Genomic DNA, 14,936 nt, shown 5'->3' on the forward strand with positions numbered 1-14,936 from the left:
TGGGGTACAAACAGCCTGGAGGTGAATATGTCAGGCGGTTTCCACTGAGCAGCACAACGGGCATAAAGCAGATTCCCTGCCTACTCTGGTTCCAAGCTGCTCCGTAGTGAACGGGCGAGAGGATCCGTGTGCTGCCTGCATCCACAGGCATTACCCCCAAAGCTCCCGGTGTTTGGTACGGTCACATCCTGGATCTGCCCCAGTCTGGGAGCCTGTCGGCTGCCACCTCCATAGGCATCCTGGACCTGCCCCAGTTTGGGAGCCTGCTGGCTGCCAGCTACCCAGGAGCCCCAGACCAGCCTGAGCCTACAGCCCTTCTGTCAGTCCACTACCCAATGATGTGGACATGCCCGAATTTCTGGACCTGCTGGCGGGTACTTACCCAGGGAACATAGAGCTGCCCGATCTCCCAGACAAGCTGGAGTGGGGCTGTGAGCCAAGGCAGGGGGAGGTCGGAAGCAGCCTGGGGACTGTGCCCCCAGAGCCCATGTCAGTGTGTTTTGGGGGATCCCCAGAGATCAGCTGTAGCGTGAGCTGTGGTTCAGGCCTTGGGCTGGGGCAGAGAGGAGTGGGTGTGCCTGCGGCCCCTCCCCCTCTGCTTTGACTCTCCCAACCTGCAGTGCCTTTGGGGTGCACTTGCTGCTCTACCCTGCTTCAGGGAACCCCCCTGGTACACTGTGTGAACCCCTCAGCCCTGCCCCGCGGTTCGACCCATATACTCTCCATGGGCTCAGCCCAGCAACTCAGCGCTGAGCCTCATTACCTGCTGCCCCGCTCTGCCCCAGGGCCAGGGCCGGTATATTGTTCGGACTGCTCAGCCCTGCTAACAAGATGCTGAGCCTGAGGAAAGGTGACCCAGCCCTGCTAACAAGAGGCTGAGCCTGTTGAAAGGTGACCCAGCCCTGCCCCAGGGCTCCTACGCAGACTGTGTGTGCTCTGCCCTGCTGTAGGAGCTGAGCCTGACTAATGAACTGCAGCCCTGCCCTGACTTAGGGCCGGGGCTTCTACCTTGACTGCCTGTTTGGGCTACAGCCAACCCTGCCCTTGGGCCTGGGCCCATATGCTGCCCACCTGCAACCTTGTTAAAGTGGACTCAGTCCTATGGACAGTGCTGCCTGCTCCGAACCAGGCAGTGCCGAGGGTTGAAGGGGTCTGGTGTCCTTCTCCACCCCAGAGGGGGCACATGTCCCTGGCCCACACTTCCACACCTGGTGTTAGCAACGTGCCCTGGTCTGGCTCTCTCAGCTGTGCCCAGAGAATCCTCCTGTGTGACAGACACATGAAGAGAGAGACCCAGTGTAACCAGAGGCTCATGGCCACCCCATCCCAGCGCCTTCTGGGCTGCCTTGGGGGCAGGGGCTTCTTGGCTCAGGTCAGGTAGCATCAGCAGGGATAGCGCAGGGTGGCTAATTCAATACACGGCACGAGAGTGGGAGAAGGGGTGTTAGTGCCCATTGGGTCTCCCTGGGCCTCTTCCCTGAAGCAGCGAGGTCCTGGTTGTTTTCCCCACCCCTGACTGCCACCACCAGCTCCTCCCTCCCAGGCCAGGTCTGGGCTTTGGCTGTGGGGAGAGGAACCAAAGGCAGCTGCACCTGGGTGCAGCCGGTGGCTTCCAGGAGAGGACAGAGCAGGCCAAGCTTAGTCAGGGCTGCTGCATTCACTCAGTGGGTTTATTGAGGACACAGGCAGGGCTGACGGTGTGGTCACTGGAACAGTCTGACCTGGGGCTCCTGGAGCAGGGCTGGGAACATCTCACCAGGGAAGAACTTCTCCTTCCCAGTTCACAAAGGCCCCGTTGTGCTTCTCGCAGAGCGTGGAGAGCACGTGCAGCATCCCTCGGACACTCGCCTCCACCGCCAGTGGGGCCTGCTGGGGGGAGAACAGAGTGAGTCGGGGGAGCTGCTCTGGGAGTGATCCAGGACCCCAGGGGCCCAGCTGGAGTCCCCTTGACCTTTGCCTCCCCTGAGTGGCACAAATGTTCTTATGCGTCCCAAGGCAGAGGGATGTGCAACACGCAGCTGTTGTGTGACACCTTCCCTTCACCCTGGTGCACAAAGCACAATTCCTGCGGTGGGAGCATGGCCAAGGGGTCTGGGGCGGGGGGGGGGCTCCTGGCTGGGACTGAGGGTTGGGGTGCAGGAGTGTGAGGGCTCTGCCTGGGAGTTCGGGCTTTAGGGAGGTGCTAGAAATGAGGGATTTGTGTTGCCAGAAGGGAGCTGTGGGTGTGGAAGGTGCTCAGACTGGGGGTGGGTGTGAGGATGGGGGTCCAGGCTCTGGGCTGGGGTGCTGGAGTGGCTTTAGGCTCTTGTTTGGGAGTGGGGTGCAGAAGGGATCCAGGGTCCAGGCTGGGACGTGGGCTTTGGGGTACATGAGGGTACTGGGTGGAGATCACAGATATGACCCCCATACATGTACCTGTGAGCTGGTGCCCGTGACAACCAACTACCCCTCTCTGGCTCCCCACAGCAGCAGCTCTGCTCACCTTCACTCCGGGATTCCAGCAGCTTGAGGATCTAAGCAAGCACCAGCAGGAGCCTGGAAGCCCAGGGCACAGCACTGAATCCCTGAGGGCATCTGAGTGGGACATGATCCCTTCGTGCAGGGCAGGACAGGTTCCAGCATAACCATTAACCCTACAACGAACTTCTGTCCCAACATATGGCTACCACTGGCCTCTCCCAGCGAGGAACCAACCTGGGTGGAGATGGAATTCCCCATGTCTGTCTGCACCCAGCCAGGATGGACAGCGACACTCAGGATCCCGTCTCCACCATACCTCAAGGCCTGGCACTTGGTGAGCATGTTCAGAGCAGCCTGAGGATGAGGTGCCATGAGCAGAGACAGCAGAGTGTGGGGGAGGGAATGAGCCCTGTAGGAAATGACCCACACTCCTGAAGGAAGGGACGGGACACATGGACAAAGGGGCGAGAGCAGCGCTCCTTTTAATTTCATCTTTCCATGTGCAGAATAAATGTTATGTATCCTGAGGCATGTGCGGATGGGCATCACCAACAAAAACACAAGCTGCCTGCTGCTGGTGCTCTGCTAACCAGCTGGGCAGCATTTCAGTTTCTCCAGGATGGCTGCCCAAGCACTCAGCTTTCAGGATACACTCATGAGAAGAAAACGCTACTCTGAGCTGCTCTCTCTCATGCTCTCAATGATGACAGGTGACATCTCAATGTGACAGGTGAGCACACCTGAGAGCTGTGCTTAAGCTGCTCTTGGTTATGCAAGACCTGGGCCGATATGGGAAAGTGGGACTGGGACATCGATGCTCCTTTGGGTTCCTCCACAACTCTGGCAGGCACAGTGAGGATCTGGAGCCCTGGACCTCAGCTGGGGATGGTCTCTAAATGGGATATGTCCAACCTGAGCATCACTGCGTGGGGATTTCTCTGGCGGGATACAAGCAAAACAGAAAGTTCCTCACCAGATGGGAACTCTGATCTAAAGCCCAAGTGAATTGCAGGCAGACAAAGAACTGCCAGCCCTGCCCAACACAGCGCTGGAGGCTGGAGTGGTGGCAGCAGGATGGGGAACAAGGGGAACACACTGACTGACAGGGGTTTGTGCAAGTAGCAAACCCAGGCAGCAGTCAGGCCCGGCTGGGTGTGCCCTGTACCTTGCTGCAGCGATAGGAGATGATTTGGACCGTATGCCAGCCACAGACATTCTGGATGGAGCCACCCTGGCTGGAGATGTTGACGATGGCCGCCTTGCTGCAGCTCAGCCCTGTCTGGGGGCTTCCCTGGGCAGCCTGCTTCAGCAAGGGCAGGAAGGCCTGGGCAGAGGGGAGAGCAGAGCAGCCATTGGGTCAGAAAAGGAACCAGCGTCATGCTCGTAAGACAGGTCTCCAGAACGGGATGTGTCTCCGTTCTTCCCCCTGATGACCGTCCCCCAGCCAGGTCAGAAGCAGGAGCCCCACCCAGGCAGCTGTGCAGAGCTGTGGATCCTACTCATGGCCTGTAGGGGCCAACAGTGATCCCCAGCTCATGTCCCTGCCTTCAGAGTCCCCATCCAGGGCAGATGAGGGGTCTGCAGTTCCCCACAGCTGCCCACATGGGCCTCCCTGTGGCTCAGCTGTGGCTATTCAGCAAAGAGGCTTTGCCCAGGCAAAGCTGCAAGCCAGAGCCAGGGCAGGGGAAGAGTCATGTGGACACCTGTGGGGACCCCTCGCCAGGAGGACCGAGGATTAGTGACTCAGGCTAGATGCTGCTTCCCCACCTGCCTCTCCTTTAGTTCAAGAAGTTCCAACATGCTCAGCTTGGCTACAGCTTGTGGCTTGGCCAGGAGCCAGGGTGTGTGGGGAGAGGAGTGGAAGGATGAGGACCAGGGAGGGCACAGAGCCTCCCCACAGCCCTGCCGGGGTTGGAAGAATCTCTTTCCCCTGCTCTGAGGCATCTCCCCACCAGCTGCTCTTGGCGCAAAGATAACTGGTCTGTGCCGGCTCCGGAGCAGGTGCCTGAACCCCCTGGCCTCTGGCCACACAAGCCCTGACTCCCTGGTCTGTGCCAGACTCGGTCTCCGTACACAGGCCAGCGACAGACCCACCCAGCTTGGAGCCCTCCGAGCCTGTCCTGCCCCCCCCAGCCCCTTGTGCTCCCCCACACGCAGGGTCAGCAGGGCTGCTGCTCGCAAGGCAGCCGAGGTGAGCCCAGCCGGGGGCCATCACTCTGCTGAGCACCCAGCACTGAGATGGGTTTGCAGTGAACACACGGGGAAGCTCATTTTCTGGGCTGTCGAGTTAGTGCCAGTTCCTGGTGCGAGTGACTCAAAAATCCCCTCAGGCTGGGGATGAAGTGGGGGTGGGGCTGAGTGGGGGTGCAGTGCGGGTGGGGCATCAGGGGAAGAGGCTGAGTGGGGGCAGGGCATGGGGTGGAGCAGGCACCAGTGGCCCCTCCTTCACCCAGACACCTGCCAGCGCTCGGACCCAGACCCCCATTTGTGAGCCTCATGAGCTGCCCAGGGGGTCCAGGGGCTTCAGACAGATGCTCACAAGCACTCGGTGCCTTTGGTAAAGGAGGAGAACAGCCCTGATAGCCCCTTCCTGCTGCTCATCCCACTGGGGACTGTCTGTCAGGAGAAAGGACACGTTTCTGTCCTCACAGTTCGAAGGGCCGTAGTTCCTGACTGTGGCCCTGTGTCCATGAGCCTCAGCCCAGGCATCCAGAGACCATCTTGCAGCTGCAGGCTGCAGTCACCCTCGGCCCTGGAGGAGACAGGTGCCCCTCTGCTGCCAGGGCCCCATCCGAGGGGTGTGGGGAGAGGCCACTTAACCCGACACATAATGGTGGGATGAGGGGGACAGGGAGTCTCTTGTATGAGGAAACTGGGGCCTCGTGCATCGCACTGTCCTTGCACTGATGCTCTGGGTGTGAAAAGTGAGGGACTGAAGCTCTGTGGGTGCAGAGCCAGGGCCATGCAGGGATCTGGGGGTGAGGTTTTCTTTCTGAGAGGTTCAAGTCCCATGATGCACCTGCAGCCTTTGTGCTCCCAGCCAAGGCCCCATATTGATCCAGTGACCCAATCCCAGGGAAGGGAGGATTCCTGGCCCAAGCGCCGTCAAACCCTGGTGCATTTGTCCATGTGCTCTCTGTCAGGGCCCTTACCTGGCTCACCAGCAAGGGCCCCGTCACGTTGCTCGCGTACACCAGGGCCATGTCCTCTGGTGTCTCTGACTCCAGTGTGTTCAACTTCACTATCCCAGCGTTGTTTATCAGCAGATTAAGCCCCGAGCCTTTCAGGTGTGTCTCAACTCTGGCTGCCGCCGCCTTGATGCTGGCTGGGTCTGTGACATCTACAGCAACACAGCAGGGGATCAAGAGCATGATTCCCCCTCTCTGATGTCACCCCCACCACAGCACAGCCCCCTGGGCCAGAGGGCTTCTTCCATTGGGCTCAGAGGTGGGAGGGGGGTTGGGGAAGGGAGGTTGGGGGTGGGGACTGCTGCTGGGTCCAGGCATGGGGAGCTGTGCTGGAGCAACAAGAGGAAAAGCCAGTTCAGAGAGACAATTATGATCATTTCCTTGGACAATCTGAGTAGCCAAGAAAATGGAAATGTGCTGGAGTTAGTGGTTAGTTCATACACATGGCATTGATCTCACTTAGACAAAGGAAGTGGATGATTTAGAATTGCTTGTGATGCATTGTAGGTGAGAGAAGTCCCCAGCTGGACGTGCAGGGCTCCATCCCAGAGGTGGGAATGCCGGACAGAGCTGCCCATGTGTGAGTCTCACAGGAGGAACCTGCCACATGGTGGTCCTGGGGCTTTCTAGCCTCTCCAGAGCCAACCAACCCTGCCAGAATTTCCACTCACACCTGCCTCCTCTGGGGCTGGGGAAGGTGTCACTAGGCTCTCAGCGATTATTGACTCTGGTCCTGTTCTCCTCACTGGGATTGGGTGAACCTGGGAGGGGGGATGCAGAGGGGGATAGGAACAGGAAGAACATGCTGCAGGGAGATGGAACCTCAGCTCTGGGCCTGGGGCCGGGCACCCACCCAGCGCAATGATCACCAGGTTCGGATGTTTGGCCTCCAGCTTCTGCAATTCCTGAAAAAGAACAAAGTAAATGGTTATTGACATTGGGCCCATGCCCAGGGCCAGACTGGGCAGAATCCAGATCCCCACTAACTCTGGGAACCAAGTCAATGTCTTAACTGCTTTTCTCCACCAAGCCTCCTTGTGCAACAACCTGCCCTGGGTTCTGCAGCAGTAGGAGGCTTCTAATTGCCCCTGAGCATTTCCAGTGCCATTGTCTAACTGAGTGTGGTGGAGTCTGGGACACAAATCACTTCCCCATCACTAATGGGGAGTGGGAGGAAGGGGTTGGAGAGCAGTTCTCCCAGGGGAGGTAAGGGAAGTCCCCTCCCAACAGCTGGGGGTTGACAGTGTCGCAAGCTCTCATGAGCTGGTTGTGAGCGGGGATTTTGTCAGCTGTGGAAGGAGCAGGTGCCCTGACCCAGAAGTTACTCAGAACCTGCAGTTCTCCAGGCTGGGTGTGGGAGCAGAGCTGAGAAGACAGAGGGCCTGAGGCAGTGGCAGACAAGGGAGGTGTCAGACTCATGAGTTGGGATCCCTGGAGGCTGGTGGGACTGGGTATAGCTGTGCTATAGTCATTATTCACCTATGCTGGGCGAGCCGGTCCACAGCCCCTGGGTAGTTGCCCCAGGCTCAGCCAGTGCTGCCACATCCTCACTGCTCTGGGACCTGAGCTGCCAGATGTAGAGGGTTTGGGGTGCAGCTCTGCACCTTCAAGCTGGAGCAGGATCTGCAGTCATTGCCTGCTCCATTGTGTGGGTCTCAACCCCAAGTGCTGCAACACTGGAAGCCCCTTGGGCAGCTTCTGCTTCCCCCTCCAGCTACTGCTAACTCCACCCCCTCTCCCCGTGATCTCACCTGCATTCGCTCTCCTGCTGCATCCCGGCAGGTGGCAAAGACCCACTCCGGTGGGTTGGAGTTCCCCAGAAGCTGCTTGACGAGTTCCAGGCCAATTCCTTGCTTGGCCCCGGTCACCAGAACGCTGCAGAGATTTAAGCCAGCCATGGTCCCTCCCTGCCTCTGCTCAGTGAGAGCTGCACTAGTCAGAGCCCTGAGTTCCCTGCCTGCTCACAGCTGGGGTTATGGAATGATACATCCAGGGAAATAACTCTGCTGCTATCAGGTGACAAAACAGAAAGTGGTCCAATAAGCCAGACCTTATTTGTCTATTTGTTACTCCTCCTCTCAGGTGAGCAGGTTGGTCGGTTTGGTTTGGTTTACTACTTCCTCATCTTTTGGTGCAGGGCCAGTCAAATTCTGGCTGCCTTCCTGTGCAAAACGGCAACACCACTGCGGTGACTGTGCTGTGACCGAGGAGTCACTGCAATGAAGATCCATTTTCCACAGCTCTCAGAGGTGCTGTACGCAGAAGAGGGAGAAAGTGGGAATGGGTGAAAGACTGTAAGATTATGTAGATGGAGGCCAGGATTTTGCAGTAGAGTTCTGTGGCTTGTTGATTTTGGCTCCAAAGCGGAGGGCAAGGCTGTGCACGGCTAAGGATGTAGATGTGTATTTGTAGAGGCAATGACAATGGGTCAGGTGCCTGTACTGAGCCCCTCTAGGGCTGGAGAAGATCTTACACTGTTGCAAGAGACAAGGTCGAGTTCTTGTCAAGGAGCCTCTTCCACAATCCAAGGCAGCACTTTCCCGAGAGTGACCGTGTTTCCGTTTGCTGAATACAGGACACCCGTAAAATTCCTCAAGTTTGAGCAAGTTCAGTTGGATTCCAGCAGAACGCAGCCTGCAGGGTCACACGCCCGCCCCAGATTTTTGTCAGGGTTCCCTTCAGAATGTGCCCAGCAGCAATTTTTGTCATGTGTGTGGGAGGAAAGGGACAGGAGCTGCTTCCAGCCACAGCATAAGGGGTGGGTGGGAGGGATGACTTGGCCCATGTCCTTGCAAAGCTCTTCTTTTCTCCCCACCCTCCACTGTGGCTGGAAACAAGTTGTCCTTTCTCACCTGCACAGAGTCAAAAGGCAGCAAAGAGCTCCAGGCTGCTGCTGTCCACCGACATAAGCCAGCCAGCTCCTGTCCCCAGATCCAGTGTGGACAGGCATTCTGTCTGTACTGTCCGTGCACCTGGATCATTTCTGTGTTTCCAGTTTCCATAGGCTGCTTTCCAGGTTGGGTCTATCATAGAGGCGGCATATTGCCTTCTGCCCTGGAAATGATCCCGTGTGCTGATTCTCAGCCAGTCATTCCCAGGCTGTTCTGTGGAGCACTGGTGCTCCATGCAATGGGAATGGACGTTCTGGGAAAGAATTTCCATGCTCGTGATATTTTTCCTCCTCAAATATTAACTAAGAAGTGACGTGTCTCTAAAAACCCTGATGGGTTTGAATCGTATTTCGGAGGGCCGGGACCAGCAGCTTTCTGCCCTGCGTGGGCTTGTTTTGGTGGGGGGCTACCAAGTGGGAAGAGGAAGGAGGCACTAGAAGCACTTAGCCCCTGGCCTGACACTTCCTTGGAGAAGAGGGAATAAAAACACACCTCCCCCTGGAGAACGTGGGCATCAGTGCTACTGTCTCTCTCATGCTGAGCAAGCGCTCTGCCACTTGAGCCAATTCCCCTCTGGCTGAATGAGCTCTTCTGACCCACTGAACTCATTCCAGAGGCGACAGCGTTCCTGCAGCTGCCTCATGGCTGGGGCTCAGGCACACAAAGTTACCTCTGCACAGTGGTAGTCCTGAAGTTGGACATAGGACTTATCAGTAGGACTGACGAAACCATGGAAGCATCTGCTCCTAAATAGCTGCTCGTCTGTAAGGCGCCAAAGGACTTCTTGTTGTTTTTATCAGCTACTGGCTCTTCGCTGAAACGTGGTCCTGAAGAGCACCCAGAGCTTCTTTTCTGAGGGTGGTCTCAGGGTGCGCTTCTTGCTCAGGATGAGAAAGCTCCAGGGTTCGGAAGCCCAAACTAGCCCTTCTTCTGCCTTTCTCTGACAGTGTGTCAGGACAAGTGGGGGCTGGTGTCCTTGTGTGTGTTTTTCTTCCCTTCATTTGCTCAAGCTGTGGCCCCTGCTGTGACGACACCTGTCCCGTTTGCTGTGGCAGCACCTCTCACTGGCAGAAGCTGCAAAGGTCCAGCTTTTGACTGAGCATTTGTCCGGATAACTTGGCATTTTCCCGCTCCTGGGACCAAGTCCTTCAAGTCTCTGTCACTCCCACAGTGACCCTGCAGGCTTCTCATTCCCTGCCACAGGCCTGGTCTACACCATGACCTCAGTGGCAGCAGGGGGAACCTAGGCCCATCCTCCCTCTGGTTCCAGCCCCGGAGGGACCCTACACCCAATACAACTGGGCTTTCCCCTCCCAGCTCTCACTGCTCCTCCCTGGACTCCTTCCTACACCTCCCCCTTCAGTTGGCTGCACTGGCTCTGAACCCTCAGCCACTCAAGTGTCACTCTGTGAATGTCTTGGCTCTTCACTCTCAAGGCCACCTTCTGACCCATGGCAGTGGTGCTGGTGTTAGCCTGCCTCACTCATGGCTTGATTTAGGGGGCTCTGGGCCAATGCATTCAGCCAATGCAAGCCCAGCTTCCCCGACACACTCACTGCCATGTGGTGTGTGTGCGCTCAGGGACAGGATTGGAGTCTGGGGTGTTAATGATACGACTGTCAATGGTTTTAGAGGGATAGTGGAGCTGCACAGGCCAGAGCCAGATTAGGCCAATTCTCTCTCCCTGTAGTCGGTTGCCCTACAGCACCCGAGGCAGAGGCCCAGGCCAGGCAGCTGCAGGAACATTAGCTCAGCACAGGTGCCCACTGAGTGTGTGTCTACAGGACAAGGTGAGCCCAGGGTAGGAGAAAAAAAGTTCACCATAGCACAGGAGGCCTCTTTAAACAGCCACACCTGCCCCTCGGGTGTCCCCAGCCAGCCAGGGAGTGGCAGAAAGGTTCCTGGCAGTGCTCACCTTGGGATGTTTCAAAAGCCCAGGCACCACTCAGGTGAGGTGGCTGAGGGGAAAAGGAAAAGGATTGCTAAGGTGTTGTACTCTGCACACTGCATTCAAATCCCGTTATTGTTTGGCCTCTCTGCTTCCTTTCCTACTGGAGTCTCTTGTGCGTCTCCTGCTTTCTGCACACCCCATCCCTGACCCTGCTGGCTTCCAGCTCCTCTGCTGGGCAGACTCCTAGCACAAGGTAACTGCATGAGGCTGGAGGGGGATGCTTTAATTTTCCATGGCAGGGCCCAACATATCTCTGATGTCAGCTCAAAAGTGCCACATTCCCCATTGCTAAGCAGGGCCCCAAACACACCTGGGTAATGTGATGCCTCAGCCAGGCAGAGGGGAAAGGACAGCTGTGTCTCAGCTGCAGACAGGGGCATGGGAACCTACCTGGGAGGGAAGGTCCTTTCCCCAAAGCTGACTCAGGGGCTCTGGTTTCTCCCAGCTGCTGGGCTGGGCTGGGCTGGGCTGTGCAGAGCTGGGAAAGGGGCAGACATTTGTCCTGGGGAAATGAATGTGGCACTCCCCTCTCTCTGGCCTTGACAGCAATCCATCTATTTGCAGCACCTGCTACAGGTCCTCCTGAATTCCCAAAAGGGCTGCTGTGTTCCAGAGGCCCAACTTATTGCAGGTATATTAGTGAACAACCCCAACAAGAGACCCAGCACCAGGGGCCCTTATTCATCAACCAGGAGGAAGAAGTCCTCACTCACATGCATAAAGAATCCCCCTTGATTTACAGAAAGGGAAGAGGTTTACAGTGAACAACCAAAAAGTCCCACTGAGATTTGAACTCAGATCAAAGGATTCAAAGTCCTGTGTGCTGCGCATTACACCATAGGACCTGTCATTTTGTTTTTTTCTTAGCTCCTATAACTCTTTTTCGGCTGGCACCTTGCTTGTTTCCCCCAGCTTCTATCCCTTCCCCAGCTCACAGTGGTTTTACAAATGGGGTTTGATTAAACTTTGTTTCTCGATGCACATATTACAGCTCATCCCCTGCTTCTCTGGCTTCTCCCACTAACAGAGCTACAGCCACTTAGGGAGACAGATTACCAGCATGTGTGGGGCACCTCTCTCTCATCTGCTTGAAGCATCATCAATCACTACAAAAAGAACCTGTTGAAGGACACCCACCAATCAATCAGATGCTGCTGAGTTTGCAGTCAGTGGCAGTAACTTCTCTATCTGGCACTTTTGATGATCCTGCAGCTTGCTTCCTGGGGATGGTTAGACTGCAGCTGCTATTTAGGGACACAGAGGTACAGACATTTGAGTGCTCTATTCTGGTTCTGCTCCCCCTCCTGCAGAGAGGGCAAATGGAACCTTTGCAATTGGCCCACATTTCAAATAAGGTATTTCCAGATGAACCATGCAATTGGCAAGGCACAAACTGCGCCAGTTACTTTGAGATACACCTGCAGTCTAAACATAGGTGGTCAGTGTCTTTCCTCTTCCTTTTTGGCTGCCACCCCCAAAAAAGCCATGCAGCGGTGAGGGCCTCTGAGCTGTTGATCCAGCCTTGGCTGTGATCGAGCTGAGCTCTGAGGTGTACAAAGCGGTGAACTGCTCGTGTTTCAGTAGTGCAATGACTTGGGGCCAATACTGCAAAGAAACGTTCTGAGTTCAAGTTTCCTCTACTGTACCAGATGCTGTTTGGAAAGAAGGGGCTTCTGAAATCCAGGGGAGTGTTTCGAAGGGTCCCCTATTACACTCACAGCATGTATTCTGAAAGCAGCACTTTCAAAGCATGTGTGGCTGCCATTATGTTAATGAGGTGCTGCACATTCAGGGCAGTGCCTCATTAGCATTTGCCAAAGTGCCTGATTACCACAGCCCCTCTCAAACAAGAGGCTAGTGTGGCCAGAGCCTCTGTGAACTCCCAAGCAAGGCTGTTGTGGCCTCCCTCAGCCAGATATTCCCACCCAATCACCACTGAGCTTGCCAATCTTTGCATCTCCATGACTTCTTTCCAGACTGGTAACTGGAAAAGCAAAGAAAAGAAAAATGAGCTCTGGGGGCTTCAGACAAATGTTCCCCTCTGGCCAGTTGGTGCGAGTAACAACAAGGGTTGGGAGCGATGTCTGGGAGTGGGCAGGGGGAGATGGGGCAGGAAGGAGCACTCAAGGAAAGTGACTCCCCTGGCATTTTACAGCCCTGCAGCACAAGCCAAACCCAGCTGTCCCAGCTCTGAGAGCAGCACCTGGATGTGCTGGTGGCTGAGTGCTCTGGGCTGGGGCTGGGAAGTGGCCGTGTCAGCGTCTCACTCAGGTCAATGCTGGAAGGGAGTTCAGCCCATGAAAACAGCCCGGGGCAGGAAAGTGTTTCCCTGGACTCTCCGGCAGTTCAGTGGGTCTGGCTGCTTTGGAGCCCGGACACTGACCTGTCCTGCTGCAGTCGTTACCCCAAAGAGGCCTGGGGGTTCCAGTCTCAGACACAGCACACAAAGCTGGGCTCAGCAGCACTGCAAGAGCCACCCCACAGTGTGGCAGCCGCCATGTGCAGTTTGACCTGAAAGCCCAGAGCTGCTCCTTTCCCACAAGGGCAGGAGTGTCCAGGAGGGTCTGGAGTACTGGCCTGTCACCAGCATGTGAACCTTAAGAACATCCATTGTGAGTCAGAACAAAGGTCCCTCCAGCCCCATGTCCTGTCAGGACCAACACCAGGTGCTGCACAAGGTAGCAGCCCAGTACCCCTGGGAGCTGAACCCAGCAGCTCCTTTGCACTCCTTTCAGCTGTGGAGCAGGAGAAATGTCCCAAAGAGGCTTTTCACCAGATGCTGAGAAGCACAGAAGAACTCAGGGCTTGCTCAGGGGGGGACAGTTGAATGGAGACCTGCCCCAGGCCCTGTGGCTGGATCTATTGCTGTCAGGGGCAGAGAAACATTCCTTCCCCCTGGGCAAGTATCTGCTCTTTTCCCAGATGTGCACTGCCCAGCCCAGGAGCTGGGAGACACCAGAGCACTGCATCAAGCCTTGGGGAACCAGCAATTCACTCAGAGGCAGCTGCACCTGTGCCTGACCCCAGCTGAGTCAGGGCTGCCCCCTGCTTGCCAGGGAGCTACACCCCTGGCTGTGTTTGGGGCCCTGCTTAGCTCCAGGCAGCAGCACTGCAGGGGGCAGAGGTGAGTGGAGCTGACACTGGAGTCAGGCTTGGCACTTTCAGGGCAAATGAAAACATGCAACCCCCACCTCTGCCAGCTGGAGCTCAGCTCAGCCTCACAGAGGTGTCCTGTGCTTGCAGGCAGCAGGCTCAGCTGTGGTGGAAGTAGCATCCCAATATAAGGCTGGAAATCAACAAAGAAAGATGCGATGAGGATGGGATTTGAACCCATGCGTGCAGAGCACAATGGATTAGCAGTCCATCACCTTAACCACTCGGCCACCTCATCTTCTCCTGTTATGAGTGTTTTCATATGTCCCAAAGTCTACCCTACCAGGAACCTTTCTGCAACTCACTGGTGTGCCAGGGAACAGGATGGGCAGATTTGGCCCGGCAGTGCTACTCTCACTCCTGTTCCCTGCAGTGTGGCTTCCTGGGGTGAGCAGGGCCCCAAATACAGCTGGGGTGCAGCACCCCAGCCAGACATGGGGACAAGGTTGGGGGCAGCCCTGGCTCAGCTGCAGCCACTCACGTGGGCAGCTGCCTGTGAGAGAAGGGCCTGTCCCCACGGCTGGCTCAGGGGCTCTGGTCTCTCCCAGCAGCTGGGATGAGCTGGGCTGTGCACAGCTGACAAAGGGGCAGACACTTGCCTGTGGGGTTGAATGTCACACTCCCTTCTCTCTGACACTGAGAGCAATAGATCAGTCTGCAGCACCAGCCACAGGGCCTGAGGCAGGTGTCCATGTGGCTGACCCACCCTGGAGACCCTGGGGTCCCTGCTCAGCAGTGCCCACAGAAAGGCTCTTAAGAAATAACATAAGAACATCGCTGCCCTTACCCAGTCTATAAGGTGAACATAAGAACGGCCATACTGGGTCAGAGCAAAGGTCCATCTCGCCCAGTATCCTGTCTGCCAACAGTAGCCAGTGCCGGGTGCCCCAGAGGAGGTGAACTGAAGACAATGGTCAAGCAATTTGTCTCCTGCCATGGGTCTCCCGCCTTCGACAAAAGGCCAATCACCATCCCTTACCCCTTGCTAATAGCCATCTATGGACCTAACCTCCAAATATTTATCAAGCTCTTTTTTAAATTGTGTTCAAGTCCTGGCCTTCACAGCCTCCTCTGGAAAGGAGTTCCACAGGTTGACTGTGCTCTGTGTGAAGAAAAACTTTCTTCTATTAGTTTTGAACCTGCTACCCATTAATTTCATTTGGTGTTCTCTACTTCTTTTAGTATGGGAACAAGTAAATAACTTTTCTGTGTCCACTTTCTCCACTCCATTCATGATTGTATCTTCCTCTATCATATCGCCCCTCAGAGTTCCCATCCGGTGAGGAACTTTCT

The 14,936-nt window shown here is 56.1% G+C and overlaps 1 protein-coding gene and 1 non-coding gene across 2 annotated transcripts; both read right to left on the bottom strand.

Annotated features, from left to right (window-relative positions):
- Positions 1-1,655: 1,655 nt before the first annotated feature.
- LOC142005748 (C-signal-like) lies at positions 1,656-7,546 on the bottom strand. The gene is made up of 6 exons (XM_074983098.1): positions 7,400-7,546; positions 6,502-6,553; positions 5,613-5,800; positions 3,626-3,784; positions 2,695-2,814; positions 1,656-1,869 (listed from the first exon to the last, which is right to left on the bottom strand). The coding sequence occupies exons 1-6, from the start codon at positions 7,544-7,546 to the stop codon at positions 1,753-1,755; spliced, it is 783 nt and encodes a 260-aa protein (XP_074839199.1). The 3' UTR covers positions 1,656-1,752.
- A 6,253-nt stretch (positions 7,547-13,799) lies between these two features.
- On the bottom strand, positions 13,800-13,881 carry TRNAS-GCU (transfer RNA serine (anticodon GCU)). The gene has a single exon. It is a non-coding gene; the product is annotated as a tRNA-Ser (tRNA).
- Positions 13,882-14,936: the final 1,055 nt, after the last annotated feature.

This window comes from Carettochelys insculpta, unplaced genomic scaffold (genome assembly GCF_033958435.1).
Source record: "Carettochelys insculpta isolate YL-2023 unplaced genomic scaffold, ASM3395843v1 scaffold_0035, whole genome shotgun sequence".
In the NCBI taxonomy this organism is placed as follows: domain Eukaryota; kingdom Metazoa; phylum Chordata; order Testudines; family Carettochelyidae; genus Carettochelys; species Carettochelys insculpta.

Bases quoted from the DNA above. Each gene is read 5' to 3' on its own strand.
- LOC142005748 (XM_074983098.1), bottom strand. From the start codon at position 7,546: ATGGCTGGCTTAAATCTCTGCAGCGTTCTGGTGACCGGGGCCAAGCAA. The intron at 6,554-7,399 runs GTGAGATCACGG...GTTCTTTTTCAG, and splicing joins CAGCAGGAGAGCGAATGCAG to GAATTGCAGAAGCTGGAGGC. The intron at 2,815-3,625 runs GTACAGGGCACA...CCTCATCCTCAG, and splicing joins TCTCCTATCGCTGCAGCAAG to GCTGCTCTGAACATGCTCAC.